Raw genomic sequence first — 24,895 nt, forward strand, 5'->3', positions numbered from 1 at the left:
GCGCCAGTGGCCGGCATTCCAGCCGTCGAATCCAAGAAGCGCGCAATTGCTGGCACCCAATCACACAGCAACAAGTTGTCGTCCCACGAAAGCCGTTCGGGATCCGGGGCCCCCGCGAGCACGACGCGCGATGTCATTGCCGGAACTTGTCCTCCAGCAGACGGGACTGTGGCGGGGCATGTGGTCACAAAGAAGCGCGTCCGATGGCCGAGGCCGAGCTAGAGGCTTCGGAGTCAGGGCGGTTCGGTCGAAGCGCTAGCACCGAGGACAGGCAGGCAGCAACAAGTCAAGACAATGCATGGAGACAGCTTGAGCTCAACGGTTCCAAAAAAGGCGTGCTCGACGGAACCCTGTGTCGATGCGGCCCGGTGCTGACAATCTCGCGCTCGACGACTTGTTGTGTCGGTGTATCCGTCGGCCGTCGGCTCGTTCGGAGATATGACCCCTGTTTCCGTCGCGGGGCGCCAAATTCCGCACTTTTTATCAATCTAATCACCGCCCGCCAACAGCGTCCCATCAGATCAACACCTCCACCCGCATCTTTCCTGCGCGTTCCTGCGCTGCTGCTGCTACTGCTGCTGCCTTTCAAATACTGCCTTGTCCACGCCAATTCGGCAACCCTCCTTTCTTTCCTTTTCCTCCTCTTCCCCCCATCTCCTTCTCCTTCGAAATCTGGATTCCGCGCCGCCATGGCTTCCGCGCTCAAGAATTTATGGGGCCGCGTCGCCTCGCATTCAGGCTCCGCGCAGCATGAAGACGGCTTCTCTAAAGCGCCCAAGGCGGGCGAGCTCTTCCCCGTCACGGACCCGGCCGTTGACGGCGAAGACTGCCTGCGCGACTGCGCAAACTGCACCATCAAGTACCCGCGCAAGTGGAGCGTCAACGAGGGCGATAACATGTACGGCAACATCAGTGGCTGGGATACGCACTTGATTGTCGCCACGGGCAAGACGGACTGGGTAAGTTGTCTTCATTCTGGGGAGAGGCGAACCAGCCGGAAAGGCGTTCTGATGATTGACTGCAGGTCAGGGATGTGGCAGACGAGAAGGGCAGCATCATGGAGGCGGTCAACAAGTGTGGCATCAAACCATCTAATGGGGTAAGTTTCGTGCGTTCCAAAGCCTTCAAATAAACAATTCCCCGAACTTTTGCTTAATCCTGGCGCTAGAAAATGATGCTCTCGGCCTCCGACATGCCTCTTCCCCACGAAGTCCACAACACGGCCGTCCCCGACGGCGCCGAATCCCCCACGACAGTGCTACTGCTTCCGAGTTTTACTCTCGTCGACAACGTCACGCCGTCGTCGGTTCCCACCCTCATTCAAACCCACATCAGCACCGGTCCGACAAATACGCAACCCCTAGACGGTCTCCCACGGCCAACCTCTTCAAGCTCTGCCAAATCCGCAAAGTCCCCCAAGTCCTCCAAACCCGTGCCGCAGCCGACGTTGCCTCTGGTAGTGCGGGACTGCCCTCACAATTACCTTATCCTCCTCTGCAGCCACAAGACGCGTGACGCGCGCTGTGGTCAATCCGCGCCTCTCCTGCGGCGAGAATTCGAACGGCACCTGCGGCCCCTCGGCCTGTACCGCGACCTCCACGACGAGCGACCAGGTGGCGTCGGAATCTACTTCATCAACCACGTCGGTGGACACAAGTACGCGGCCAACGTGCTGATATACCGCCGAGCAGGGAGCGTAGGGACGGGATCTGCCGCGGCGCACGCAGGCCAGGCGCAGGAGAATGGAGACAAGGAGGCGGAGAAGGAGGGCAACGGGACGGCTAAGGAGAACCGAGAGGCGGCGCAGTGCATGTGGCTAGCCCGCGTGCGGCCTGAACACTGCGAGAATATTGTCAAGTACACCATCTTGCAAGGCAAGCTGCTGGATCCGGACCGGCAGCTTCGAGGCGGTTTTGACAGGAGTAGGCAGCTCATAAGCTGGTAGTCCAGGAGACGTAGAAGCATATTTTTTTCTGCTCTTGTTGCGATTTGGATGGTTTTCCGCGAACCGCGGACATTAGATATTAGAGCTACCGGAGACTAGTCGAATATTTTGACTTCCTATACAGATGATTTTTACAAATGACTTTGGCGAAAAAGCGCGTCCATTTTTGGGCATCGAACTGGGCCGGTTTGATGAATCGATCCAGCGTTGGAGCAAGTCCAGAGTGGTAGTCGGCTAACATCGAAGCTTGGTATAGCCATGACTTTTTCAGTGGTATCCGCACTCTCGTTCACCTCCTCACCCGTCCTCTTGCTGGTAAAAGTAGGGTAACTCGCCGGGTCTCGGGTTGTGATTCAGCCGAATGACGCTCCTCGCGCTAGAACTGGAACTCGAAATAGACCGAGCCGGGTCAATAGAGCCCTGCCTCCTCGGCTGCATTATTGGCGTGGACCGAAACGCAGGCGCCGACGCAAAAGATTCCGCCGTCGGCGTCCGCGGCGATCGCATACTCGACACCGTCTCTGAGGGGCGGCGGTCTGGCATGTGCGACGGCGCAGTGCGCATCGTGCCGCCGCCAATGCTGCCCTCTGCTGTCGACGTCGTCGAGCGCGTGTAGACCGACTCGGTGTACGGACCGGTGCGCGGCGTCTTGTAGTGAATCGCAGAGCCGGTGCTATTGCCCGTCGATGAGGAGCTCTGCCATGATGCCAGACTAACCGAGTCGGAGTTGGTGGGGCTGTATTCGACCTCGCGATGCAAGTCGGCAACGAGCTGCGGCGATAGTTCCATCATGCCGGACAGGAGCTGCGCGAAGAGGTCCATGAGTTCTTGAAATTGTGCTTCCCCCAGTGCGTCGGTCGAGAAGCGCGCATATTCGTATCGGGCGAGGAACGCGGCGCCGACTTGCGGCGGGTTGACGAGGCCGAATGTCGAGAGGTGCGCAATGTAGTCGCGGAGGCCCATGGATGATGGTCGCTGCAGCAAGGACACAATCCGAGCATCGGGTATCACCTGGCCCTCGGGAAGGTTGGGAAAAGCAAAGGCCGGATCGGGAGGCGCCAGCGAAACGGCTTTGGCCTCGATGAGGTTTGGCAGCTCGGCAACCACGGTACGAAATTGAAGGTTTGGCAGGCTGTCTGCGCTCGGAGAGGACCAGCCTGGATGTGAAATGTGCCCCCATGGTGGCGCCGCTGGGTTGATGGGAATTACTGTCGCATCGTCCAACTTGTCCGTCTTGCTGGTAGCAGGCGGGCTCTGGTCTGGAGAGGACAGACGCTCGACGCTGTCGCCAACCTGCTCCGATCTCAAATCCCGAGGTCGCGAGTCCCAAGCTATCAAGGCACTCCGCTCGAAGCCCTTGACAATCATGCGGCGGACATTCTTGCCCACCTCGCCCGACTCGACTGGTATGTACGACTTTGGTATGGCGGCAAGCACCGTCTTATTGGTGTAGAGGCGGCTGGAGTAGACGAAACCGACGATGACGAGGGTGAGGAGGTAGACGCCGCCGACGACGAAGGCATTTGGGTACGAGTGGTTGCGAATGGCCTGGTAGACGAGGTCGCCGGGAGAGACGCAGAGCAGAACTACGAGGATTAGAAAGAGAACAGTGTACCAGCTGCTATACCAGATGCGAAAAAAAGGTATGCGCATGTTCAGATAGGAAAATCACATGGTGCGCAGCACTGCGCGAAGGGGAGGATGGGGTGAGAAAGGGTGGGTAAAGGAGCGTCACGTCGGGAGCGAGGTTGGCAGTGCCCGTCCGTGGGAGTCGCGGGGCCGGTCCAAGCGCGGCGACCTTGTCCTGGTCGATCTCCCGAAACTCGTGGCCCGTCGACGCATTTCGGTTCAGGGTCAAACAATTCATTGGGCGCAAAACATTGTTGATTGCGATTGGGCTCTCATTGGCCTATCTAACGGGGAAAAAGGAAACACCCGTCCTTGGCTGCTTCAGCACGCGACCGGGAGCCAAGGGTCGGCTCGTCTCGATGTTTGGTGTTGCTTGGCTTCACTGGATTGCAGCAGATGGATACAATACAGCATCATTTCCAGTAGCACTGCACTGGGACACGATCCGTCTCTGATATCAAACTCCAAGCGTCATCGTCTTAAGCCATGTTTGTGATGCTGACTGCTGGCTCCAGAATGCATGCATTCTCCGCAGTCTGCGGTGAGGCAACCCATTCCGATGCAGATATCTTCAACATCAGCCACATGCCAGAAATCGATGCAAACTCCTGGCCGATTTCTTGTTGTGAAGAGTTCGTTGCGAAGTTTACCTTGCAAGCGGCTGCAGAGGGGTCGGGTGAGGTCAGCTACGCCGGAGCCAACTCGGGCCGGCGGATACGCCGCGGTCACAGCTCCTCGGCTGCTTTTGGAAGACTTTGGAAGTTTCTGGCTCTGCTCTCCCTCATCTCTTCATCAACAACCAAAACCACCAGCAATCCTTAAGATACCCCATTTCCTTACCTCTTCACTCTCCAAATCTTACGACATCCATTGACGCCTCCCACACACCCAATTCTCTTGTAAGTGAACACCTCTCGTTCTTCACACTACCCTCGGTTCGCATGATGAGACACACGCTGGCACCAGGCCGAAAAAGACTTGTACTCTTTTTGCATGTGGATTAGCTTTGCGGGAACAAGATTCCCTTCTTCTGATCGCGTCCTTCCAACTCCATTCATCACTGCCTCGCCTTGTTGTTTCACAAGCTGACGATGATTAGCTCAACAGCCTTCCCTGACACTTCCTTCCTCCATCCACCACCGCAAACATGGTCCTCCACAACCCCAACAACTGGCATTGGGTCAACAAGGATGTTGGCAGCTGGGCCAAAGACTACCTCGAGAAGGATCTGACCGGCCTTTCGGTCGAGGATGACGGCGTGTCGGTCAAGATTGACCGCCTCATCAGCATGGACGGTGACGTCGAGGTTAGCCAGCGCAAGGGCAAGGTCATAACCATCTACGATGTGAAGCTGCAGCTCGAGTACTCAGGTATGCCTTAGGCGCAGATGATGAAAACTCTTGCACTGAATGGTACCTGACCTCTTCTGCAGGCAAGAATAAAGAGGGCCAGGAGGCGAGCGGCACAATCACCGTCCCCGAAGTAGCACACGATACGGAGGAAGATGAGTACGTCGTACGTTCCCTAGGTGCTGTTACTGTTCAGCCTTGGCCGTCCATTTGCTAACCTCTTCACACAGTTTGACATAGATCTGTACGCAGACGAGACGAGCAAGAGACCGGTCAAGGATCTGGTCCGCTCAAAACTCGTACCTCAACTCCGCCAACGCTTTGCCGGGCTGACGGAAGCTCTGGTCGCTGAACACGGCAAAGACATTCAACACGCACCTGGCGTGAACCCGTCGGCCACTTTCACCAAGGCTCGCGTCTACGAAAGCTCATCGGTGAACAAGGGCAGCTCAGAGTCGAAGAGCAGCTCGCACACAGCCGCCTCCGGCTCGGGCCCTCTCGTCAACGTCACCACCGTGACTGACAACGAGGAGTTCCGCACCACCGCCGCCGAGCTGTTCGAGACCTTTACCAACCCGCAGCGGCTGGCGGCCTTCACACGGGCACCACCCAAGGTGTTTGAGGGTGCAAAGGAAGGGGCAAAGTTTGAGCTGTTTGGCGGTAACGTGGCCGGCGAGTTCGTCAAGCTCGAACAGCCCTCTCGCATCGTGCAAAAGTGGCGGCTGGCGCAGTGGCCCGCCGGCCACTACTCGACGCTCAACATCAACTTTGATCAGAACGACGTCGACGCCGTGACGGTCATGCGCGTGGACTGGGAAGGCGTCCCCGTCGGCCAGGAGGACGTCACCAAGAAGAACTGGGGAGAGTACTACGTCCGGAGTATCAAGACGACGTTTGGCTTTGGCACCGTCCTGTAGACGGGTCAGGGATAGAACATCGTCGTTGGGCAGGTGGTTGTCGGTTGCCTGGCGCACCTTACGTCGTTTACGAGTGAAGCTGGCTTGAACCAAAGATTAGAATAGACAATATCTTGGAACGCCATGCACGATCAATGTCCATTCATGAGTACTCTTTTCCAAAGTGAAGGATAGCCAACCGATGCCAGTGAACCTCGTTTGAAGCCGGCTGGATCCTGTGGTGCTTGAATCTTCACTCAGTAACTGCACGTCCATTTGGAAAATGGTGTTGACATTGAAGACTTCTCCCCGCAGTCAGTACCAGGAGGAGAAACAGGCAGAATGACAAGGGCGAGGGAGTCGAGTGACAAGAAAAAGTCTCCATTAATCTAGATACTCCAACCAGCCCACCAATCGCCTCCATTCCAGTCCATCCTGTTGATTGATTGACGACCACGCCCCCTTCTACGTCCGTCTCTCTACCCATCCGCCAACCATCCATCATCTCAACAACGACGCAGTCCAATGCTACCACGCTCGTTCAGCTCTCTACCTAGGACAAATCAAAGCCCGCGCCCGAATTGACGGCATACAGCAGCTTCTCCCTCAAGACATCCTCATCCCTGTACATGGGCAACTTGAGCAAATTGACACAAGTGCTCGTGCTAGGCAAGCGCGTCTCATCGCTGCCGGCATCGCGGATGCTGAAGCGCGGATTCAGCGACGCGAAGCCCAGCAGCGGGGCGCGCGGCGTCGACGTGACGAACTTGAGGACGGCGCGGCGGTCGGCGTCGGCGAGCGAGTGCATGACGCGCCAGAAGAGGCGCACCGACGGGTGCTCCAGCCCGTCGTCGCCGACGGCGTACACGCCGCCGTACTGCGTGTTGCGCCGCAGGTCGGCCACGTCGATGCTGCTGCTGGTGCCGCCGATGAGCGTTTGCAGCTCCGACTGGTTGAACATGGACAGCCACGACGGCGAGATCATGGACGAGAGGCCCCGCAGGAAGGCGGCCGTTTGCTCGCGCTGCTGCGTTTGGAGGCGGTGCCGCACCACGTACGAGATGTAGACGAGGCGGTTTTCGTTGGTCACGGGCGTGTTGGCGCCGTCGGGACGCAGCTCGATCGTCTTGGTTGCGTCGCCGTGGATTGTGTCGGTGATGGTGAAGTAGAGCGAGAGGTCCTCTTCGACGTTGCCAGGGTAGTTTTTGAGCTGCAGTAGCCCTTGGTATAGCGACTCGTCCAGATCGCGCAAGTCGTTGAGGTTGGCGCGGTAGCTTGATTCTTTGCTCGCGCTGTTGGTCCCGCCAGTGAGCGACCATTTGAGCAGGAAGAAGGGCGCAAAGTTGATGTCGACGAGAATGCCTTCGTATAGGCATTTGCCTACGATGCGCCCCAGGAACTCGTAGCGTGCCAGGAGCCACGATATCCTTTCCCTCCACAACTGGGAGCCTTCGGTCACGCCGGCCGTGCGCATGATGTGCTTGGTGGCCTCGACCGAAGACGGGTTCGGGTACAGCAGGTGGGCATCGTTTTCGACAAAGAGATCGATCCTGTCCTCAGACGGTGCAAATGCTTGGCTTGTGACGCTGGTCAAGAATTCCTTGGTTACGCCGCCTCCGTCGATGCCTGCTTCCACCGTGTCGAACTTATCGACAAAAGTAATTTGGATGGGTTCCTTGAGGCCGTCGCCCAGCTGGTAAAACTGGTCAAAGGCATCGTCAAACTCGAACCCTCGCCTTACTTTTGCGTGATGCCGGCCAATGTCTTGCCCCTGGAACTCGTGCATCATTGCCATGCGCCACTGGTCAGGATCAGTGCGCCCATGCCTCCTCTTCATCTGGTCCAACTTTACGAATTCCCTAAAAATCTGAACCCGCATGGTGAATGGGATGAAGAAGGGCATGTTTTGCAGAATCTCCAGCCGCGGCGCTACCAGTTGAAGATATCTCTTGCGGCTTGCTTTGCGTTGCTGCCTCTGCAGTCTTTCCAGATGCCGCGCTTGCTGGGTCCGTCTAGTCCCAATGAGCTGAGGGTTCTCGAGCAACTCCAGACCGTCAATATCTTGGTCCATCTCCATGTTGCCATCTTCACTGTCCTCCTCCTGGATCCTGTTTCGGCTCTCTTCCTCTTGGACAACGGCTGAGATGAATCCGCCCATGTCGAACCGGGAAGTCATGAGCCAGTGGTCGGCCGGAAGGAATTTGCGACGAGAGTCGCGCTCATAGACCATGCGCAGCAGTCCAGTCACCAGACCCTTGACATACTCGAGCGTCATGCCTGCGACGCCGCCAATCGTGTGCATCTCTTGTCTCCTCTTTTTCTCGTCCTCTTCGTCCTCTATCGCATCAGCACCAGCAGCAGATAGCCTGAAGAAACTGCTGATGCCCCCCGATGTTTCCCTGCCTCTTTCGTCATCACCAAGAATTTCTGAGGCGTTGAAATACATGGCAAATCCGAGATTCTTCAAGAATCCAGTCAAGTCTCGAACGTCTGAGAGCGGCAAAGCATTTTCACGCACATGACTGGAGCGTGCGCCTGTCTCAAAGCCTGTTGGGTTGCCGCCAGAGAAGAATTCGTCGTCGTCCATGACCTTGAGAACGAAGATGAAGAGTTCGAGGAAGATGAGAATCACCTGCCACTCCTTGTTGGTTTGGTCGTTCGTATTTTGTTGTCTTCCAGGAGCTTGCCATTGGCCGTGGAGGGGCGACTCCTTCCTTTCGCCCTTGAGGAGTCCAACAGCCGCTCTCGAATCTCTCGAGATTTGTTGCATCACACTGGTCGACCGGACGGCCTGGTAAAAGTACTTGATTGCTGGCATGCTTTGTCCAGCGCTTGACCCGAGATACAACCACATGCGTATTTCATCCCCTCGGCGGGGAAAGAAGCGGATCAAGGTCAGCGCGTAACTCGCCAGTTCCCGAGCTTCATTGGTGAAAGACCCGCTTGTTCGATCGGCCAAGAGGCTGCGGATGCTCGCCTCGTCCACCAGAGACATGATCTGGTCGTTGATGGTGGGATAAAGAATACTAACCTTTGATTCTTCTTGCTCGTTCGATTCTAGCATGTTTTCCATGATGTCGGAAAGCGAAGATAGCAGGTTGGAAACGACGCAAACAAAATCTTTGTCTGAAGAGTAAGCTTGCGGGTTCTGGAAATTGTGAGCAAATCGGTGGCAGTAGATGAAGTACGTCAAAAGTGCCAGCCGATCCGCAGAGTTGAGGTGGTAGTTGTCGAACTCGGACGTCCGGAAACATTCGGCGAGGGAGTGAGCAAGCAGTTTGTAATTCAGCCTCGAAGCCACCAGGTCCAGCCACTCGTGCCGTGCTCTGGGCTTGGAGTTGGACAATCGAGCTTTGGGCCCTGCAGATAATCCAGCGTAGGGGAGGTAGAGACAAGCAAAAGCTTCATAGGTATTGGCTGTGCCAGCATGAAACTTTTGCAAAGGTGAAACGACAGCATTGAGTATTGCTTCCTTCCACGGGTCTTGATGAAGCTCGGCATCTGTCTCTGCACAAGAGTCAGCAATGGTACAGCCAGTGCTCCTGGGATAAACTTGCCTCCATCGAAACCAACGTCAAACGCGCGTATCAACCTGCCCATCACCCTGTAGTACTGCTTGGAATTTTCTGCCGTCTCCCGGGGTATCATTTCATTCAAAAAGCAGAGAGTTTCAAGCGACAGTGTCATGGAGGGGCCTTGGATGGATAGCCGCGGAGCAAAGTCTACACCACCATCCAGCACTTTGTTTACTTGGCGCTCTACTGAATCGAGTATGGTCTTTTGTAGCCGCATATATGCCGTGTGCCACGGTCCACCCGAGTACGCGTTTCCCATCTGGCGCTTGCAATATCGCCGCAATCGTGCGAGGTCTCTTTCGTTGCTCAGGTTTATAAATAGGAGTAGGCGTTGGAGTTGGGAGAAGGCTTCTGCTTCGGTGGCGTAGGGTTCAGTCTCATCTAATCCAGACATTAGCAATTGAACGTGGTCCAACTTTGTGGGGATGGGATGCAGCAGCTCACCAGAGGCTTCTGTGGCATCCCAGTCCTGCCGCAACTGGGCGTACACTCTTCTCCGTACTCGGTGGCCCCGCCATGATCTCTGTATTGTCTTTGCCGACTGCAGCTTTTCCCTCTCCTTCTGCCGTTGCGCCCTCTCCTGTTGCGCGCTGACGACAGCACTTTGAGAGCCTGTACCTGTACCAGCGCCAACAGCGGCGAATGGGTTGGCGGTCCGGCCGGACAGATTGACCTGGCGGGGGCGCCGTGAGGATCCCGTAAAGGTATGGAACATGGCCTTTTCCGTGCAGGCTCTCCAATTCTGGATGGAGAGGCTTTGCGGCGCCGCTTCTCAAACGCGAACGTGTCGATGGTCAAGTAGTCTTGTACTTCTTGTGGAGGCGTCGGGGTGATTGGGGAGCGGCAAGTCGTGGAGGGGGACAGCTCAAGGTCGCGGTTTATCGGGGGCAACCGCTGTTGCTGAGCCAGGTATGAGAGGGAGCATCCGAGATGACGGGTCCCCGCGTCGAAGAGGTGAGCTCGGAGCGTTCGATGTGCTTCTACCTCGAAGTCATCACGGCGAACGCAGCTTGCCTGCCACTGGGTCATGTCATGGGCGGCGGGTCATTGTCGGCGTATGCCTTAACGCCGATGCCCCGCCACCCGGACTGGCGCCCAGCCTGCCTCGCTTTGTTGGGTCGCCCTGTCTCCTGTCACTTCTCAAATTGCTTCGCGAACGTTTCCTGTGTAGCTGCCACACTATTGCATAGTCAAGACGTCCATGTCCCTAGCAAGACAGTCACATGGAAGCGAGGGAGTGATTTGTTGAAGTGTACTTTTTCTATAGCACATTGTCTGCAACCATGACAATCCAACCCATTTTGTTTCCACGACCGACCTCGAGTAGATATTCACAGCGCGAGCTGTGCAGGGACTTATCTAGCCTCAGTCAATCCCAACCAAGAAGATCCTTCTTCCTCGTCACCCGGGGAAAAAAGGAAAAGAAATAAGATCCGATCATTATCCAATTGATACCGTTGCCTGACCATATCCGTAAAACCATGGAGCAAAAAGAAAAACATGCGAGCAAATCGAGAGACGCCATTGTAGATGATGAAACATCCTACAGCTATACTGCCCTATACCGAGGGCAGTTGACAAGCAGTGTTCCGAGGCATGAACGTCTTGGCTGCTGAGAGCCTTTCCTCGTTTCATCCTTTCGTAAGTCTTCGTTGGTACCGTTTGCTTGCGCAGGCTATGCAAAGAAAGCCAACCGTAAAGCAGAAACCAAAGCGCGATGGATGTGACCAGACGACGTGGGTGGCAAGGTTGCCACGACCAGTCGGAAGATGGTCTATTTTTTCTTTTCAGTGCTACAGATGCTTGCAACTCAAACACGAACGTGTCGAGGTATCATCTCATCATCGGCGTAAGCGGGCGTTAGATGAAAGCGAAGACTACAAGTAAGAACCGCCGTTGAGTCGTAAAGTGATGGAATGCAGTTGGTAAGCGTAATTTCCCGTCATGAATCGGGAATCTAGCGACATGCTCGCTGGTTGCGCTCATGCTCCGCTTCGTAAGATCGTGAGTCGTCATAAAAGTGCCGCCGTATCGAAAAATTTTCGTTGCAAACTGGAAGCTGTACAAGAAGGCCAAAAGGAATCTCGCGGACCGTCAGATTGGCGAGAAGCGGGTATCAGTTCGCGCGGATGACGAGCTTGGACAGGAACTTGTTGGATAAGCTGTCAAAGTCGCTGCGGTCGAACTTGGCCTCGCCACGGCTCTTCAGGTACGCCTCTGCAAATTTGTTAGAATTGTCTCGTGCTCATCTTGATGGACGACTTACCATATTTGTGAACGTGTTGCTTGACCTCGGTCATGGCGTCACAAACTGCCATGTCGGAAGCAAGCAGGTGATGGTGCTTGCGGGTGTCCCATTCCATGAAGCTGGGCAGCTTTTGGGAGATGGCGGAGAAGAGGCCCACGATGACGCCGACAGGAGTGCTCTCCATGTCGTTGCAAAACTTGTTGACGGCGGCAGGGTCAGGCACTCTGTAGTGGCAGTCGAATTGCATCTCTTCCCAGACGGCCAAAAGGATGGCGGCGAGCATGAAGATGGTTGGCCAGTTCTTGAGCTTGTCGCCGCTGTACACGGAAGAGTACAGCCCGGAGAGCTCCTCGAGAATGTCCTTTTGCAAGTCGCGCCAAATGTCTGCCAGGGCGCACTTGACTTGGAAGTTGATCATGACGGGGGCGACAGTCTTGCCGAAGAACTTGCTCTCGGTCGTGTCAATCTTGCCAACCTCCATCTCCTCTTCCGAGAGGCCCTCGCACAGCGTCACGTGGACCGTGAGGTTGTAAGCAACAACCAGCTTCAGAGCCTTGCGGATGACGGGCAGCTTGGACTTGAGGTAGTAGCGGTAAGCCGTCTTGAGAATCTCGGTGAGGAAGTAAGTACCCTCAAAGTACTCGTCGACAAAGTTTTCAAAGCCGCCGTCAATGTAGCGGTCGAGGTAGGCCGACAGCTCCGCGGGCGAGATGCTCTCCATGCCAGCCGACAGCTTTGCAGTCGTGATCTCAAACTCCCGTGGGCTCTCGTGGATCGACTCGACCCAGTCCACCCCAAAGCACTTTTCGTCGCGGACGTACACCTCGCGGGCGGTGATGGACAGGAAGTGGCCGTAACCGTGGGTGATGTAAATCGGCCTCTCCATGGTCGAGAAGCCCTTGATGTTGCCGACGGAAAAGCCCAGGCTCACGTGGCGCTCGTAATCTGCCTTCCAGTCCTTCATGAAGTAGGCAATGTCTTTGATGTCGATACGGGTGCAGGGGACCTGCCACAACCTGGCGTGGGAAGGCTGGCAACCAGCACAAGGGTCACCCTTGTCGCACGTCTTTTTCAAAAACTTGCATCGCAAGCAGGCGCGGAGCTTGCGAATCTCATGGGCCTGCTGCCTCTGGTCTGGCCTCAGCGGGCCACGTCTCTTGCCAATCTTCTTGGTGTCGTCCCTCTTTGCGCTTCCTGCGGGCTTCTTGACAATCGTCTTGGTGACTTTGCTCGTGGCCGCCTCGATGCTGTTGGTGGGACTCTTTCTTCTCCGCGAGGCGGGCGGCGAGCTAATGTCTGACGACGTGGGCGAGGACGACGACGAGGCGGACTGCTTGATGGCGTAAGGCTGGGCCGAGGTTGAAGGCGGGCTGACCGAGTAGGCGGGAGACTGGTAGTGGTCGAGCTCGTGGTCGTGGTGGTGGTGGTGGTGCATTCCGTGCTGCATGGCGTGGGGAGGGAACTCGACTTCGGACTGGGGCGAGTGCATGGGGAAAGGGGGAATCTCTTCGAAGCTGCCGAAAGAGTGGGCCGACTGGGGAACGTCCGACTGCGACGAGTCTGAGCCGGTGCGAATGTGCAGCGTCTGGATGGGGTTGAAGACTGTTGCGCTATGCGAGTCGCTATACGAGTCGTAAGAGTGTCTGTTGTTGGGCTGGTGAAAGTCGACGGTACTCCAGCCGTTGTCGCTGCTCGACAGCGAGCGCACCTCGAGCCAGTTCTCGTTGGGCGAGCTACCGGCGACGCTCGCGCTCGCGGCGGCCACCAGCTCGCCGGGGTTCATGGGGTAGTTCATAAGCTCCTGCTGAAAGTCGTTCATGTGCGGAAAGGTCATGGGCGCAGACATGGAGTGGTCCATGGGGCCAGACATTGCAATGTAGGAGCCGGACATGTCGATGGTGGTATTTATTGGCAGCGGCGGTTGCGAGGTGGGCAAGTATTCGACGGGCGAGGTCTGGATCGGTGCGCCGTAGGAGCCATAGGATTCTGGAGATTCGAGGGCAGCGTCCTGATGGTGATGGGGATTTTGATAGGCGTGCATGGGCTGGTGGTGGAGTTGGAGGTGCCAGCCGGCCGTCGAGGAGTTGAGCATGGCCGCGGGGTCCAGCGAGTGAGCCTGAGCGTGGTGGAAAGGCAGACCGCTCGTCTGGAGTGGAGCAGACTGGGTGGGTTGAGTCGAAGTGGGTTTTGAAGTTGCAATATTGTGGTGCGCAGCCAGTTGGGCATTGTGAGACATGGTGTCGGGGTGGTCGCTGTTGGAGTAGGGCCAGGCTGGAGTCGTGGGATAGTGGTGGTAGCGGTGGTGCTGGCCGGGGTCGTGGTATTGGCCGTCAAAGGCGTAGAAGGCGTCGGAGGTGAAGTCGAGATGGTCCATGGTGAAGGAGTCGAGTTTGGTTTGCGCGGAAAGCTCAGGCGAGCGGCGCAGGGCAATTGCAAAGATCACCTCTCACACCGCACTTTGGCGGCAGGACTGGAGGGTGAGATTGAGGGTGATTGAATGGCAGTGGAGTGGACTGGACTGCACTGGAGCCGGGGCTGGACGACTTGAAGAGGAGCGGTGAAGAGCAGGCCGGGGGCGGGTGGGGGGAGGGTGCGTGATTGGCTGGCTGCACCGCGGGCTGGAGGTCACGCCGGCCATTGCGACACACGACCAGGGAGTGGTATGTGAGATGCGACGGGGCCATTTTGTGCAGATGCAGATACACCAGAGGCGATGCGAAGAACAGGGTCTTCTACCACGACGATGCTGAGGTCGACGACGCGGGCGGCCCGTCGCTAGATGGCTCCTCCTAGGAGTAGCAGGGCAGCCCTCGCTCGCTACCCAGCGACCTCACCACCACTCCCACCACCACCACCACCACTACCACCACCACCACCACCGTACCGACCTCCCACTCCCAGCGCCCATCAGTCCCTGACCCTGACCCTGCGCTGTCTGTCGCCCCACCTAGCCGGCCCTTTTCGTATCGATAACCACCTCTCTGGTCTGCATTCTTGCGGTGCTGTGCTGTCTGACAGTCCAGTGCAGTGTTCGCAGCCTGCATGCACATCTCCCGTCTCTTTCTTTTTCCTTTTGCTCTCTCTCTCTCTCTCTCCCCCCCCCCCCCTTGGCTCGTCGGCCTGGCCGCGTGCCTGCAATCCGTCCAATCCACTCTGCGTGCAACCACAGTGCTACTCCTGCGCTACCGGTGGAACCACCTTGCTGCCTCTGTCCACTCAGCGACACCATCGTGTCTCAGGGCCCGCAGAGACCCAAAAAATGTCACGACTCGCCAGAGCCCTTGCTGTCCCGTCCCCGTCACCACTCTCCCCTCTCCCACGAGAAAATCCACAAGACAAAGCCACGCGCAAAACTATCCAGACAATCCCTTTGTGCTCCCATGCCCGTCATCTTCCTCACCGCTGTCGCCTGCGAGCGTTGGACCCGACAGAGACACCGTCTCACTCTGCCGCCGCCCTTTAATGCTCAAGGAACATCCCTCCAGAATGCCGTCAAGGCCACGGCCGTCCCGTTCCGACGGCCAACCGTCATCCCATCTCCCAGCCCCCACCTCTTGGGATTTTGGCCTCAGCCTCACCCTTTCCCCAGACGTCCCGTCACCTCCTGCTGCCTGCCCGCTGTTTCCTCGATCATGTCTCTGGAACAATTGCGCAATCCCCGAAATAGACGCCTCAAATTTGGTCGCTTCGTGCTCCGCTTTGCCAACACACACAACTGGGGCGCTTTTTTTTTTTTCTAGAAAGACCGACGCTACCGCGCCGCAGCGTTGGCCGTTGATCGTCTGCATATCAACCGACAAGCCGAACATGATGCCGAAGCCGTGCGCCCGCTGCAGAATCTTGTCCCGAAACAGGTCGTCAGCAACCGCAGAGCCCGGCACGGTCGAGCAGACTCCGACTTGACATTAGCAAGGCGTTGTGATGGTGCTGCAGGACGGCTCATGGATGGCCGTCGACGGTTGGAGAGCGTCAGCGGCATCGGGGATATTCGGCTCATGACGTGCCAAGTCGATTGCAGGGGACTCGTTGCCAGTCGCCAGCGCCACGCAACCACGTCCCGACCACCTCTCCACCAACCACTGCATCTCATGCGCTGCGCTTGCTTCGACATGGCCTTGATCAGATGCCTGCCGCTTCGCCATTCCACGCCGAGATACGCCCTCGACACGAGCGATACCACTCTCAACCGCCCACCCTCACACAAGCCCGCCTCATGCTCCACATCTGGAGCCGCTCCTGCAGCTGTTGCTGAACTGTAAAACAACCTTCAATTTCCAACCCCAGCCACGACTGGACGTCGGTCCTGCTGGCCAAGTGGGTTCAACCAAGTCTTCCAATCAGGCTGAGTCTACTGCATGCTCATCACCAGAGAATACACTGATAACAACCCATCCGAAAACCCCGCTCCGCTTATCCATCTCAATCGGCTTCCTTCCCCTCATCTCACTCTGGCTCCATGTTCGGTATCACCTTGACGTCTCATCATCACGTCATGGCTGTGGATACCATGATACGTGGGCACCAAGTCGGTACCTGCACCACGAACCTACCACCACCCCCCGTCTTGGACTAGCCGTTGGCCTCGCCTGCACCAGACCTAGCCAGTGAGCCAACCAAGCTCCGAGTAGTGCGTCCATGCACAAGCAGTTGTGCTAAACGGCCAAACAGCCGAACGCACAGCTGCTTGGTGCTTCGCCTCGCGCCTTGGTCGGCCGGCCGGTTTGTCGTCTGAGTGGCTTGGTCTCGGCATTTTCATGTCGAGAGCGGTACCTGCTCTACGTAGGAGAGTGCATGTAAGGCATTGTAGGTATTATTCACCAGTGTGGCGAAGATCAAGGCACGATGTCGGCTTTGGCTCTGGCTCACCAACACAGACCAGACCGTGAGTTGCTCAGAGGTAGGTTTGTGGACCTTTTCTTTTTTTTTCTTTTTTTTTTCTCTTCGTCCTTGGCCCGCTCTCTTCTCCCGTCCGTCCTTGCTCGAGCGCCAGACACAGATGCTCTGCTGGACTGTGTCACTTGACCGGTGGCAGGGTCTTGGGGACGGGACGCAAAAAGGCAGAGGCTACCGGGGTGGATGGACCGCTTCGTCGACTGTGTGTGCGGATACCGTGGCCATCACCAAGTTGCTCTGTGTGGACGACTGCTCATCATCAGCCAGTAGAGGAGCTGGGCTGCAGCGGCTGTGGTCAACACCGCCACTGTTGGTCGCTATTCTTGTCCCGTCCCATTATTGTTCTAGCTCGGTACGTTCTTCTGCGGAGCTTCCAACAACAACCGCAGACCAACGAGCTGCGAGCACATGCAGCCGCCAGTTCTGGAAACTCCTTGCTCGACGTACACGCTGACAATCGAGCTCGGCAGACCACCCAAGGAAAGTACCTCTACATCTTTTCACCCGTCGCGTTGCAATCTCGCCCGCTACAAACATGCCGCTTCCCCTACACACCTCGCCATCTAGCTGCATGAACCGCTCCCTCTCACCTCTCCTTCGCCGCTTAGCCGCCACTCAAATGCCACTCAAATGCCTGTCTACTCGCCTTTCCCCCCACTCCCTCTACTCATTAGCCGCATGAACCGCTACTCGCTCGCCCGTCCATCCACCTCTGCCCCATCAAATCTATCCATGGACCGGGCTGGACTGCCCGCCTTGCAGCGAGGAGACTGCCTATTTACGGCAACCTTGGGCCTTGCAGCTTGCTGCATCATCTCGAATCGAGTCGAGCAAGCGGCAGTGGCGGCGGCGGCGGCGGCAGTGATGTGAAGGCGGTATAGACGCGGGAGGGTGGTTTATGCAAGACGGTTTTTGAGGTGAGTGCCGTGGCGCAGCAATGCTCCGATTATGCGACTAACTGTACGAATGGCTCGCAGCGGACGAAACCGATGGTAGTTTACTTGTTCGTTTGGTTTGGTTTGGTTTGTTTTCGTCAGTGTTTGTCTGTTTGTTGAAACGGTAAACACCAGATCCGCTACGCCTCCAGTCTTCTCTTTGATCGCATCATCCGTCCTCTTGCTTCGCACATTGCTTGAACGTTTCTTTTGCTATGGGTAGCGAGAGCGTCTGGTGGAATCGTTGTGTCTATCCATCTACAGATGTGTGGGATGCAAGCATCTACTCCGCACTCCGCCGCTGCCCAAGCCCCAGAAGTTCCATCCGTCTAATCCAGTCTTCACCAACTACTCCTCTTAGCTCTCTTACCGCTCAGTCAATCCTACCTAATTCCTCTTGACCGCCACCAGTGCTGCGGCGGCAGGAGCAGAAAGAAGCCATCTCACCGACACCGCGGCGCTGCATCGACGTGCAGACAGAGCAGAGCTACGCCTCTACGTCTCCCCCGGCATACTCACCGATGACAATGGTGTAAATGCACATTGCATCCTTTTTCATGTCCTTTCGCTGTATTTTTCACGCGCATCTCGTTACATTGGTCATGCTTTTGGCCGCCACGTTTTTTTTTTTTTTTTTGAGTCCACCCCAACGCATTTGTTTCACAGGTCCGGCAGATCTGCCACGAACATGGAATATAGAGAACATTTTGTAGTACAGTATTATTCCAAGCAAGATGTCATGTCAGAATGAAAACGTCGCGGCCTTGTACACCGAACACTGCACTGTTGTATCCATGCTCGGTGAAGAGCTTCCATTCAAGGACGGCAATGTACCATTTACAGTTGATTCAAAGGACTGCCTACCTTTGACCCTTCTTTTCCAACTCCGTCATCAAACTGTGTGACACTATAATCATAAAGCGTGCGGTGTGAGTTATCTTTCTACCATTCACGCGCCAATGAGTACTCTCAAGGGCAGGAGAGTCTTCGTCGCTTGCCCGCCGTGATGGCCACGACGCGCGATATGGCAACAAGGAATACTTCTCGTGGGCGACGTGCGTTCCTTCACCCGTGCCAATCAATCAGGCGTTGGGCAGTGTGCCAATAAACGAATGCTCCTTGTGCGTGGCTGTATTCGGGGATGACAGCTTCAGAAACGTGATCAATTTCTCCCATGAGCCCCCCCCATTCGATTCCGCAAGTGCGCCAGCCAGCGGATGCTGGTGTTTTGGCATGTCTGTTCGCCGCATCTTGGATTTGGTCTGCTTGGTTCCTGGCAACCAATTCTCTTCCTACTCGCTTTTTGTCCGTTCTTGTGGCGCTGGGCTTGCTGTATGAGCTGGAAGCGCCAATGCTGATGAGGTATGGTGCTGGTGCTGTGCGTGCGGTACATGAGGTCTGGCACCTGCCCCCTTATCTACTTTTCTGTTGTTGCCTACGCTGCAGAAATAAGGAGAAGAAGTAGGAAGCTTGTCTGGCGACTTGGGCCCAAATCACCGCGGCGTAAACATTGAACTAGATGAAATGAATTTCTATCGACGACTCTATGGTTGAGACTGCACAATGTGAAGCAGCAGCTAGTTTTAATTTTTTTCCACAGAACACTGCGAGCATTTGCCCACCAGAGTATTCCTTACACTCACTCTACAGGGCAGCCAGACAATCATTCGACGACACCACCTCACCAGATCAACAACCGTGATGCCCGGCGGCAAGTAGTCGAGGAAACAAACACATGCCAAACACGTCTCGAAACCTGCTACGCCACGCGCCCGCCAATCCTCAACCGCGCGCCTCGCACGCCCCCTTAGTGCATACAAACACAGTTCCACAACGACGGCGATCAGCACGCTGTCTCGCGTCGTCTCGTCTCGTCTCGTCTCGTCTGGTCTCGACGCCCGCAACAACGACAGTGACGCCATGTGGAACGGTCCTACGATTGCGTGGCGGCAAGAGTAGAGCCAGCGCGTAAGTGGCCACCAGGCCGGCGCTTAACGCAGCGCCGCCAGCCCAGCGCTTCCTCGACGACGGCGACGAGACGAGAAAACTCCCGTGTCGTTTCGATCGCTCGCTTCGTCGCTTGCCTTCATCCATGCGCCATCAAATTCAAATTTTGCACTCCAAAGCCAGCTGCTTGCGAAGGGGTATCGACAGGCCCGCTCCGCACCGCACGCACCCAACGAGCTGGCCCTCCCGACAGCGCGTGCCACAAGCGGAGCCGCGGAGCCGGCTCGGCATGGGCGCCGTTTGCGATTGTAGGTGCTGCGTCGGACGCCATACATACGTACCTGTCGACCTGTCGAACGGGCTCAACATTCCTGTTTACGAATATGTATATATGTAAAGACGGGATGCAACGCCCCGCCTGACCCCGTTTCTGATGCAGAAATGTCGGCTGGGAGGTCAATCGAGCAAGAGCTCCAGCTCCAGCATCAAGGCTCGGTCCGTCATGGCACGGCGTCCGTCGGCGACGCCGTCGCATAGATGTGTGCGGTATGTAGTTATCCCAGCGATGGGTCGCAAGTCTACATGTCAATACAAGGGGCCGCGCGCGAGGCCGGGACCTGCGTCCCGATCTAATAATGACTCAACCAGATACATACGTGCTCCGCACGCGGATAGGCCAGGCGCTCCATTCTTGTGCGGAGCGGAGAGGTCAGGCGCCGGCACACTTCTCCTCCTCCTGTCTCGAGACGACGCGAACACCTCTTTCAGCTGTCGGGGGCCTTGCAGCGCGCCCGCTCGCCTGCTGCTACAAACCATGCGTAGGCGAGGCAGCGTGACAGCCCGCGACAGGGGAGAGCGAGCCGGTGGGGAAGGGAATCCGGGGGGTGCACGAGGGGCACGGTTTGATAAGGAAGGGGGTTTATATGACACGGCTCATGGATTTGCTGTACGGATGGGTTTTGCGCCCGTTTAGGGAACGCAACGCTGCGAGCTGACTCGAAAGGCTGACGTCGAGCCTTGCTCTCGTCGAGAGTGGGAGATGATGATTCGTCGCCGCCCGACGTCGGACGCAACCGGGGCGCGATGAAAATGTGATGGACCGCCGTGGGTGGCGAGATCCACGAGATGGGCGGTTCTCACGGCGCGGCAGCTGCTGCTGCATCATGCGATGGATGCCAGCCCTGAGGATCCGGAGGGCGCTGATTAGTCGAGGTAAGCCTTACAAGGAAGTCAGACTGGATCGATGAGCAGAAACAGTTGGACGAGAGGCGTGGAGATGGGGTCAGACTGACGCACTGGATTGGGAAGTCCAGCATGCCGTTGCAATCATGTCGGAGCTGCCAGAGCGTCGCCACAGGGACTCTTCGCACACGAGCTTGCGCGACCACTTTCGTAACTGCTGTGCTGCTGCGCAACATGGTGCCGTCTGTCGCTCCCTCGTTTCCGTTATTGCTGCTGTGCGACGAGGCAATCTTGCAATCCCGCCACTTGCATGACAGGAGGGCCGGATCGCACATGGGCCAGACATGGCCGGACAATGCTCGCGCGTCAGATTGCAGATTGGTCGTGGAACCGGGCCAAGTTTATCTTTGGCCAAAAGTTGCCAATGCCTGTTGCACACGGGGAGGCTGCCCGTGACTGGCCAAGCGTTGCAGCACGTTGCCATTTCCACATCCGGGAAAAGGTGTTGGCGGATCTTCTGATCGAGCCGGCGGGCCGGAGTGCGAAGGTGGTACAAACGTCATGGCAATCGTTCTGACGTGGTGGACTTGGTGTGGCTTCGACTGGCTCTGGATGGCTAAAGTGCAGTCCAACATGGTCGACATCAAAGCTTTTGGTGAGGCTTGCAGTCCTGCAGACGATGAAGAAAAGCAAAGTGTCGTGAGTTGTTCAGCGGCCGATGCGAGTGTTGAGATGGTGCATCATCGACTCTTCATGTCTTTGAATCCCCAGTAGAAGAGAAGCCATTCCCTCGCCTCAACCTCCGCGAAATCCTGTTGTGTTGATTGGCCAGGAATGAGCTGACGGCATTGTACCAGCAGGTAGGTTCATGAAAGACCACATCGATCATACCAGAAAGACGACCGTCGTGAGCCGGAGAAGGCCATTTTTCCTGTCTCTTAGTTTCCTTTGTCCTCATTTCGACACGTGCGAGTGAAACAGCTCTTGGTTCAGCGCACAAGAAGGCTTCATTCAGTTGTCAAGGCCGTGAGAATGTGAGTATCTCCAAAATGATGATGGAAGAGGTGCAAAGTTGATGGAAAACGGAAAGCGCAGACGACGTTATGGCCTCGAGACCCAGCCCCGCCAAAGGAAGTTCGGCCCCGGGAAAGGCCGATTCGGCAGAGGGTTTTGACATCATCTGTCAACCCCTCGCCAAGACAGTCCAACATCAGAACAAACATCGACGCGGCATCTCGAGGTTAGATTGCGCGTTGCTAGAGGCTGTCGCGACCAAGTTGCTGAAGATCCGTTGACCGAAACCGACCATCTCGCGGGCGGAAACAATGAGCTCGTGAGGGACAATAGCAGTAGAAACCAAAGCGACCGCTCGACAACCCCGGTGCATGCTTGCAGAGCCCACCATTTCCCAAAACGACCAGCCAGACCCGTGGACTTCCTTTATTCTTCAGTCGATGCGACGCCGCAAAGTCGTCTTCAAACCCCGCAGCGCGTCCCAGCAGCAGCCGTCGCCGCACCAAGACCGCGCCCAAGCTGCCCGCAAACCATCCCCGACACGACGCCTGGACGAGCTGCTGTCCGATTCTGCGCGCATCGAAGAGCTTTCAGACTCCGAGTTTGAGACCATGGAGGGCGGCGGTGGTGGCGCTTCAGAGGTCGTGCCCCACCTTGTCGGTCTCGACATCAAACCCCTGCCCGAGATGTTTTCGCAGAAACCCGTGATTGAGGATGATCTGGAGACGGAAACTTCGCAAGAGCAGAGCAAGACCGTGGAAAAGGTTCTGCCGTTTCTGACGGGTAATCCAAACAAATTTCCGCTCAACTCGCACGGTGTTCCGCATCTGAACAGGAAGGCTACCGTGCCATATGCCGCCGACGCATTGGACGAGTGGCCGGAGCAATTTATCATCTTGGACGCGAGTCGACCATGGATTCCATACTGGAGTCTGACTGCACTGGCACTCCTGGGTGAGGATGTGACATCTAATCGAGAGGGGTAAGTTGTTGAAGATTCTACCAATCAACCCCTTGAACCGTTCGATATTCTCATTACAAACTAACACGATTAGACTCGCCGAGACTTACAGACCCCTTCAAGATTCAGCCGGTGGCTTTGGTGGTGGCCACGGTCAAACACCGCACGTCATCTGCTCCTACGCAACGACGCTCGCGCTCCTCACAGCCGGCGGGCCTCCCTGCTACGATGTCATCAATCGCACGACAATGCATTCCTTCCTAAGCCGAATGAAGCAGCCATCCGGCGGCTTCACTGTAACCGAAGATGGCGAAGAAGACGTGCGCGGAGCCTACTGCGCGCTGGTAATCACATCGCTCCTAAACCTGCCACTCACGCTGCCCTCGTCCGCACCAGCCTACGCAGCACTCAAAGCGCAGTGCAGCGGCGACGAAGAGCCGACGCTCGTTACCGGGCTCAGCGCATGGCTGTCGCGGTGCCAGACGTTCGAAGGCGGCATCGGCGGCGCGCCGGACAACGAGGCGCACGGCGCGTACGCCTTTTGCGCGCTGGCCTGCCTCTGCATCATGGGGCCGCCTCGCGAGTCCATCGCGGCGTCCCTCGACGTGGCGGCGCTCGTCCGCTGGCTCAGCAGCAGGCAGCTGGCGCCCGAGGGCGGCTTCGCGGGCCGCGCCAACAAGCTCGTCGACGGCTGCTACAACCACTGGGTCGGCGGGTGCTGGGCGCTGGTGGAGGCGGCGCTGGGCCTGTCTGGCGAGGACGAGGAGCTGTGGAGTCGAGAGGGCATGATCAGGTATATTTTGTGCGCGTGTCAGGGCCCCAAGGGCGGGCTGAGGGATAAGCCGGGCAAGTGAGTGTTCTCCGTCCCCTTTCCACCCAACTCCTTCATCTAATACGTACCCTCATCAGACCCGTCGACGGCTACCACACTGCCTACAACCTGTGCGGTCTTTCGGCCGCCCAGCACCGCTACACGTATCCCAGCAACGCGTCCTCCGCCCAACTCTTCTCCGGCTCCCTCGCCGCGGCGTACAATTGGGAAGCCGCGGACGTGCCGACTGGGAGGTTGCCATTCGACGAGAGCGACCGCGTCGGCCGCGTGCATCCCGTGTTTGTGCTGCCGTGGGGTAAAGCGGAGCTGGCGCGCGCGTACTTTGAGGAGAAGGGGTGGCCGGGGGAGGATTTGGAGAGGATGTGATTGATGGAGTGGTGGATTTTGGACATCGGGCAAAGGTGGTGGAATACCTTGCGAGGCATTGGGGCATGTGGGGGTGTAGTGTATAGTAGAATCCGCTGGTTGGGCCAATTGCTTGCCAGCTTGCTCCAGGGAGAGGGGCGAGCGAGGCACAATGGTGAGACATGCGGGTAGGTCGCCAATGACCATGTATCCAGTCTACGATTGTCCCTCGTGCTTGTCTACATACAAACCCCCGATCCCAGCCAGCATATCTAGCCCCTCTATGACGCACCCAGCAAATCAGACAATCAGCCAACTCAAACCTCAAAGTAGACGGTCATGATGCCCTGCAGGAGAGGCTTGAGAAACGTCTTGATTTGGCCGTGGGCCTCGCAGCCCTCGTCGTAAAACTTCATGTCGTCGAGCGACTTGAAGACGGTGGTGGCGGCGACGGTGTAGCCCTGGTTGCGGCCGGCCGGGTCGGGAATGACCTTGGCGGCGCGCGCCGAGAGGATGTAGGGGGCCGAGTCCTGGTGGTGGTGGTGAGCCGAGGGGTACCTTACGGTAGGTGCGGACGTCATGGGAGGTAGGCAGCAATCGAGGCAGATGGATTGGAAAGAAACGGTGCCGGCTGCTGAGTGAGCGCGGGCGTGGCTGACCGGTGATGGACAGCAGCAGGTGGAGCGAGGCAACGGTGCGGGTGGTGTGGGGGATGATGTCTGAAATCAAGGGATGGGGAGACGGAGACGGCGATGAAGTTTGAGGACCCGACGGGGCTTGACCCGAGGCTGTGGCATTGGAGAGGGAGTTGTCGTACCTTTTTCGCGTCGGCGGCCAGCGTCGTGTACTTTGCGAGCACGGCGGGGATTTGGTCTTCGGCGACCTTGAACAGGGTGACGCGGTTGATGGGCATGATGGTGGCGTTTGTGCGACGGGAGGGACGGAGGACGGGAGAGCAGGATGCAGAGGTGCAGCGGAGGATGCAGCGAGGATGCAGGTGGGTCGGGCGGGCGGGCGGTCGGTCGGTGGAGGAGAGATTGGATCGAGGAGGAGGAGGAGGAGGAGGAAGAGAAGTAGGTTGGAGGAGTAGAGGAGTAGTAGTTGGTGATGGACGGGACCCCGCTGCGGATGGTGGGGGAGAGAG

General features: G+C 57.1%; 8 protein-coding genes across 8 annotated transcripts; 3 read left to right on the forward strand and 5 right to left on the reverse strand.

The window, feature by feature from the left end:
• Positions 1-37: 37 nt before the first annotated feature.
• J3D65DRAFT_610011 (Sucrase/ferredoxin-like-domain-containing protein) lies at positions 38-2,065 on the forward strand. The gene is made up of 3 exons (XM_066798752.1): positions 38-959; positions 1,025-1,099; positions 1,169-2,065. The coding sequence occupies exons 1-3, from the start codon at positions 204-206 to the stop codon at positions 1,943-1,945; spliced, it is 1,608 nt and encodes a 535-aa protein (XP_066659804.1). The 5' UTR covers positions 38-203; the 3' UTR covers positions 1,946-2,065.
• A 28-nt stretch (positions 2,066-2,093) lies between these two features.
• Positions 2,094-3,805, reverse strand: J3D65DRAFT_25154 (sucrase/ferredoxin domain-containing protein). The gene has a single exon (XM_066794805.1). It carries the CDS (start codon positions 3,596-3,598, stop codon positions 2,243-2,245), a length of 1,356 nt encoding a protein of 451 aa, XP_066659805.1. The 5' UTR covers positions 3,599-3,805; the 3' UTR covers positions 2,094-2,242.
• A 551-nt stretch (positions 3,806-4,356) lies between these two features.
• J3D65DRAFT_610014 (activator of Hsp90 ATPase) lies at positions 4,357-5,974 on the forward strand. The gene is made up of 4 exons (XM_066798753.1): positions 4,357-4,473; positions 4,674-4,944; positions 5,007-5,089; positions 5,154-5,974. Exons 2-4 carry the CDS (start codon positions 4,722-4,724, stop codon positions 5,838-5,840), a joined length of 993 nt encoding a protein of 330 aa, XP_066659806.1. The 5' UTR covers positions 4,357-4,473; positions 4,674-4,721; the 3' UTR covers positions 5,841-5,974.
• A 210-nt stretch (positions 5,975-6,184) lies between these two features.
• On the reverse strand, positions 6,185-10,528 carry J3D65DRAFT_610018 (uncharacterized protein). Its single transcript, XM_066798754.1, has 3 exons — positions 9,839-10,528; positions 9,377-9,775; positions 6,185-9,326 (listed from the first exon to the last, which is right to left on the reverse strand). Exons 1-3 carry the CDS (start codon positions 10,107-10,109, stop codon positions 6,373-6,375), a joined length of 3,624 nt encoding a protein of 1,207 aa, XP_066659807.1. The 5' UTR covers positions 10,110-10,528; the 3' UTR covers positions 6,185-6,372.
• Positions 10,529-11,170: 642 nt separating this feature from the next.
• On the reverse strand, positions 11,171-14,158 carry J3D65DRAFT_610021 (uncharacterized protein). Its single transcript, XM_066798755.1, has 2 exons — positions 11,661-14,158; positions 11,171-11,611 (listed from the first exon to the last, which is right to left on the reverse strand). Exons 1-2 carry the CDS (start codon positions 14,014-14,016, stop codon positions 11,511-11,513), a joined length of 2,457 nt encoding a protein of 818 aa, XP_066659808.1. The 5' UTR covers positions 14,017-14,158; the 3' UTR covers positions 11,171-11,510.
• Positions 14,159-20,144: 5,986 nt separating this feature from the next.
• On the reverse strand, positions 20,145-21,310 carry J3D65DRAFT_26825 (uncharacterized protein). The gene is made up of 2 exons (XM_066794936.1): positions 20,714-21,310; positions 20,145-20,635 (listed from the first exon to the last, which is right to left on the reverse strand). Exons 1-2 carry the CDS (start codon positions 21,081-21,083, stop codon positions 20,337-20,339), a joined length of 669 nt encoding a protein of 222 aa, XP_066659809.1. The 5' UTR covers positions 21,084-21,310; the 3' UTR covers positions 20,145-20,336.
• A 743-nt stretch (positions 21,311-22,053) lies between these two features.
• On the forward strand, positions 22,054-24,231 carry J3D65DRAFT_682998 (CaaX farnesyltransferase beta subunit; the record flags this gene model as incomplete). Its single annotated transcript, XM_066803763.1, has 4 exons — positions 22,054-22,254; positions 22,312-22,595; positions 22,669-23,424; positions 23,484-24,231. 4 exons carry the CDS (start codon positions 22,054-22,056, stop codon positions 23,770-23,772), a joined length of 1,530 nt encoding a protein of 509 aa, XP_066659810.1. The 3' UTR covers positions 23,773-24,231.
• Positions 23,851-24,773, reverse strand: J3D65DRAFT_610040 (stress responsive A/B barrel domain-containing protein). The gene is made up of 2 exons (XM_066798756.1): positions 24,569-24,773; positions 23,851-24,281 (listed from the first exon to the last, which is right to left on the reverse strand). The coding sequence occupies exons 1-2, from the start codon at positions 24,662-24,664 to the stop codon at positions 24,069-24,071; spliced, it is 309 nt and encodes a 102-aa protein (XP_066659811.1). The 5' UTR covers positions 24,665-24,773; the 3' UTR covers positions 23,851-24,068.
• Between the last annotated feature and the right edge of the window lie 122 nt (positions 24,774-24,895).

This window comes from Phyllosticta citribraziliensis (assembly GCF_038025025.1).
Source record: "Phyllosticta citribraziliensis strain CPC 17464 chromosome Unknown J3D65scaffold_1, whole genome shotgun sequence".
Classification (NCBI taxonomy): Eukaryota; Fungi; Ascomycota; class Dothideomycetes; order Botryosphaeriales; family Phyllostictaceae; genus Phyllosticta; species Phyllosticta citribraziliensis.

Bases quoted from the DNA above. Each gene is read 5' to 3' on its own strand.
- J3D65DRAFT_610011 (XM_066798752.1), top strand. From the start codon at position 204: ATGGCCGAGGCCGAGCTAGAGGCTTCGGAGTCAGGGCGGTTCGGTCGA. The intron at 960-1,024 runs GTAAGTTGTCTT...GATTGACTGCAG, and splicing joins CCACGGGCAAGACGGACTGG to GTCAGGGATGTGGCAGACGA. The intron at 1,100-1,168 runs GTAAGTTTCGTG...TCCTGGCGCTAG, and splicing joins GCATCAAACCATCTAATGGG to AAAATGATGCTCTCGGCCTC.
- J3D65DRAFT_25154 (XM_066794805.1), bottom strand. From the start codon at position 3,598: ATGCGCATACCTTTTTTTCGCATCTGGTATAGCAGCTGGTACACTGTT.
- J3D65DRAFT_610014 (XM_066798753.1), top strand. From the start codon at position 4,722: ATGGTCCTCCACAACCCCAACAACTGGCATTGGGTCAACAAGGATGTT. The intron at 4,945-5,006 runs GTATGCCTTAGG...CCTCTTCTGCAG, and splicing joins GCTGCAGCTCGAGTACTCAG to GCAAGAATAAAGAGGGCCAG. The intron at 5,090-5,153 runs GTACGTTCCCTA...CTCTTCACACAG, and splicing joins CGGAGGAAGATGAGTACGTC to TTTGACATAGATCTGTACGC.
- J3D65DRAFT_610018 (XM_066798754.1), bottom strand. From the start codon at position 10,109: ATGTTCCATACCTTTACGGGATCCTCACGGCGCCCCCGCCAGGTCAAT. The intron at 9,776-9,838 runs GTGAGCTGCTGC...TGTCTGGATTAG, and splicing joins GGATGCCACAGAAGCCTCTG to ATGAGACTGAACCCTACGCC. The intron at 9,327-9,376 runs GCAAGTTTATCC...ACTCTTGTGCAG, and splicing joins TGACGTTGGTTTCGATGGAG to AGACAGATGCCGAGCTTCAT.
- J3D65DRAFT_610021 (XM_066798755.1), bottom strand. From the start codon at position 14,016: ATGGACCATCTCGACTTCACCTCCGACGCCTTCTACGCCTTTGACGGC. The intron at 11,612-11,660 runs GTAAGTCGTCCA...ACAAATTTGCAG, and splicing joins GCAACACGTTCACAAATATG to AGGCGTACCTGAAGAGCCGT.
- J3D65DRAFT_26825 (XM_066794936.1), bottom strand. From the start codon at position 21,083: ATGGCAACGTGCTGCAACGCTTGGCCAGTCACGGGCAGCCTCCCCGTG. The intron at 20,636-20,713 runs GTGCGTCAGTCT...CTTCCTTGTAAG, and splicing joins ATGCTGGACTTCCCAATCCA to GCTTACCTCGACTAATCAGC.
- J3D65DRAFT_610040 (XM_066798756.1), bottom strand. From the start codon at position 24,664: ATGCCCATCAACCGCGTCACCCTGTTCAAGGTCGCCGAAGACCAAATC. The intron at 24,282-24,568 runs GTACGACAACTC...CACCACCACCAG, and splicing joins TGGCCGCCGACGCGAAAAAG to GACTCGGCCCCCTACATCCT.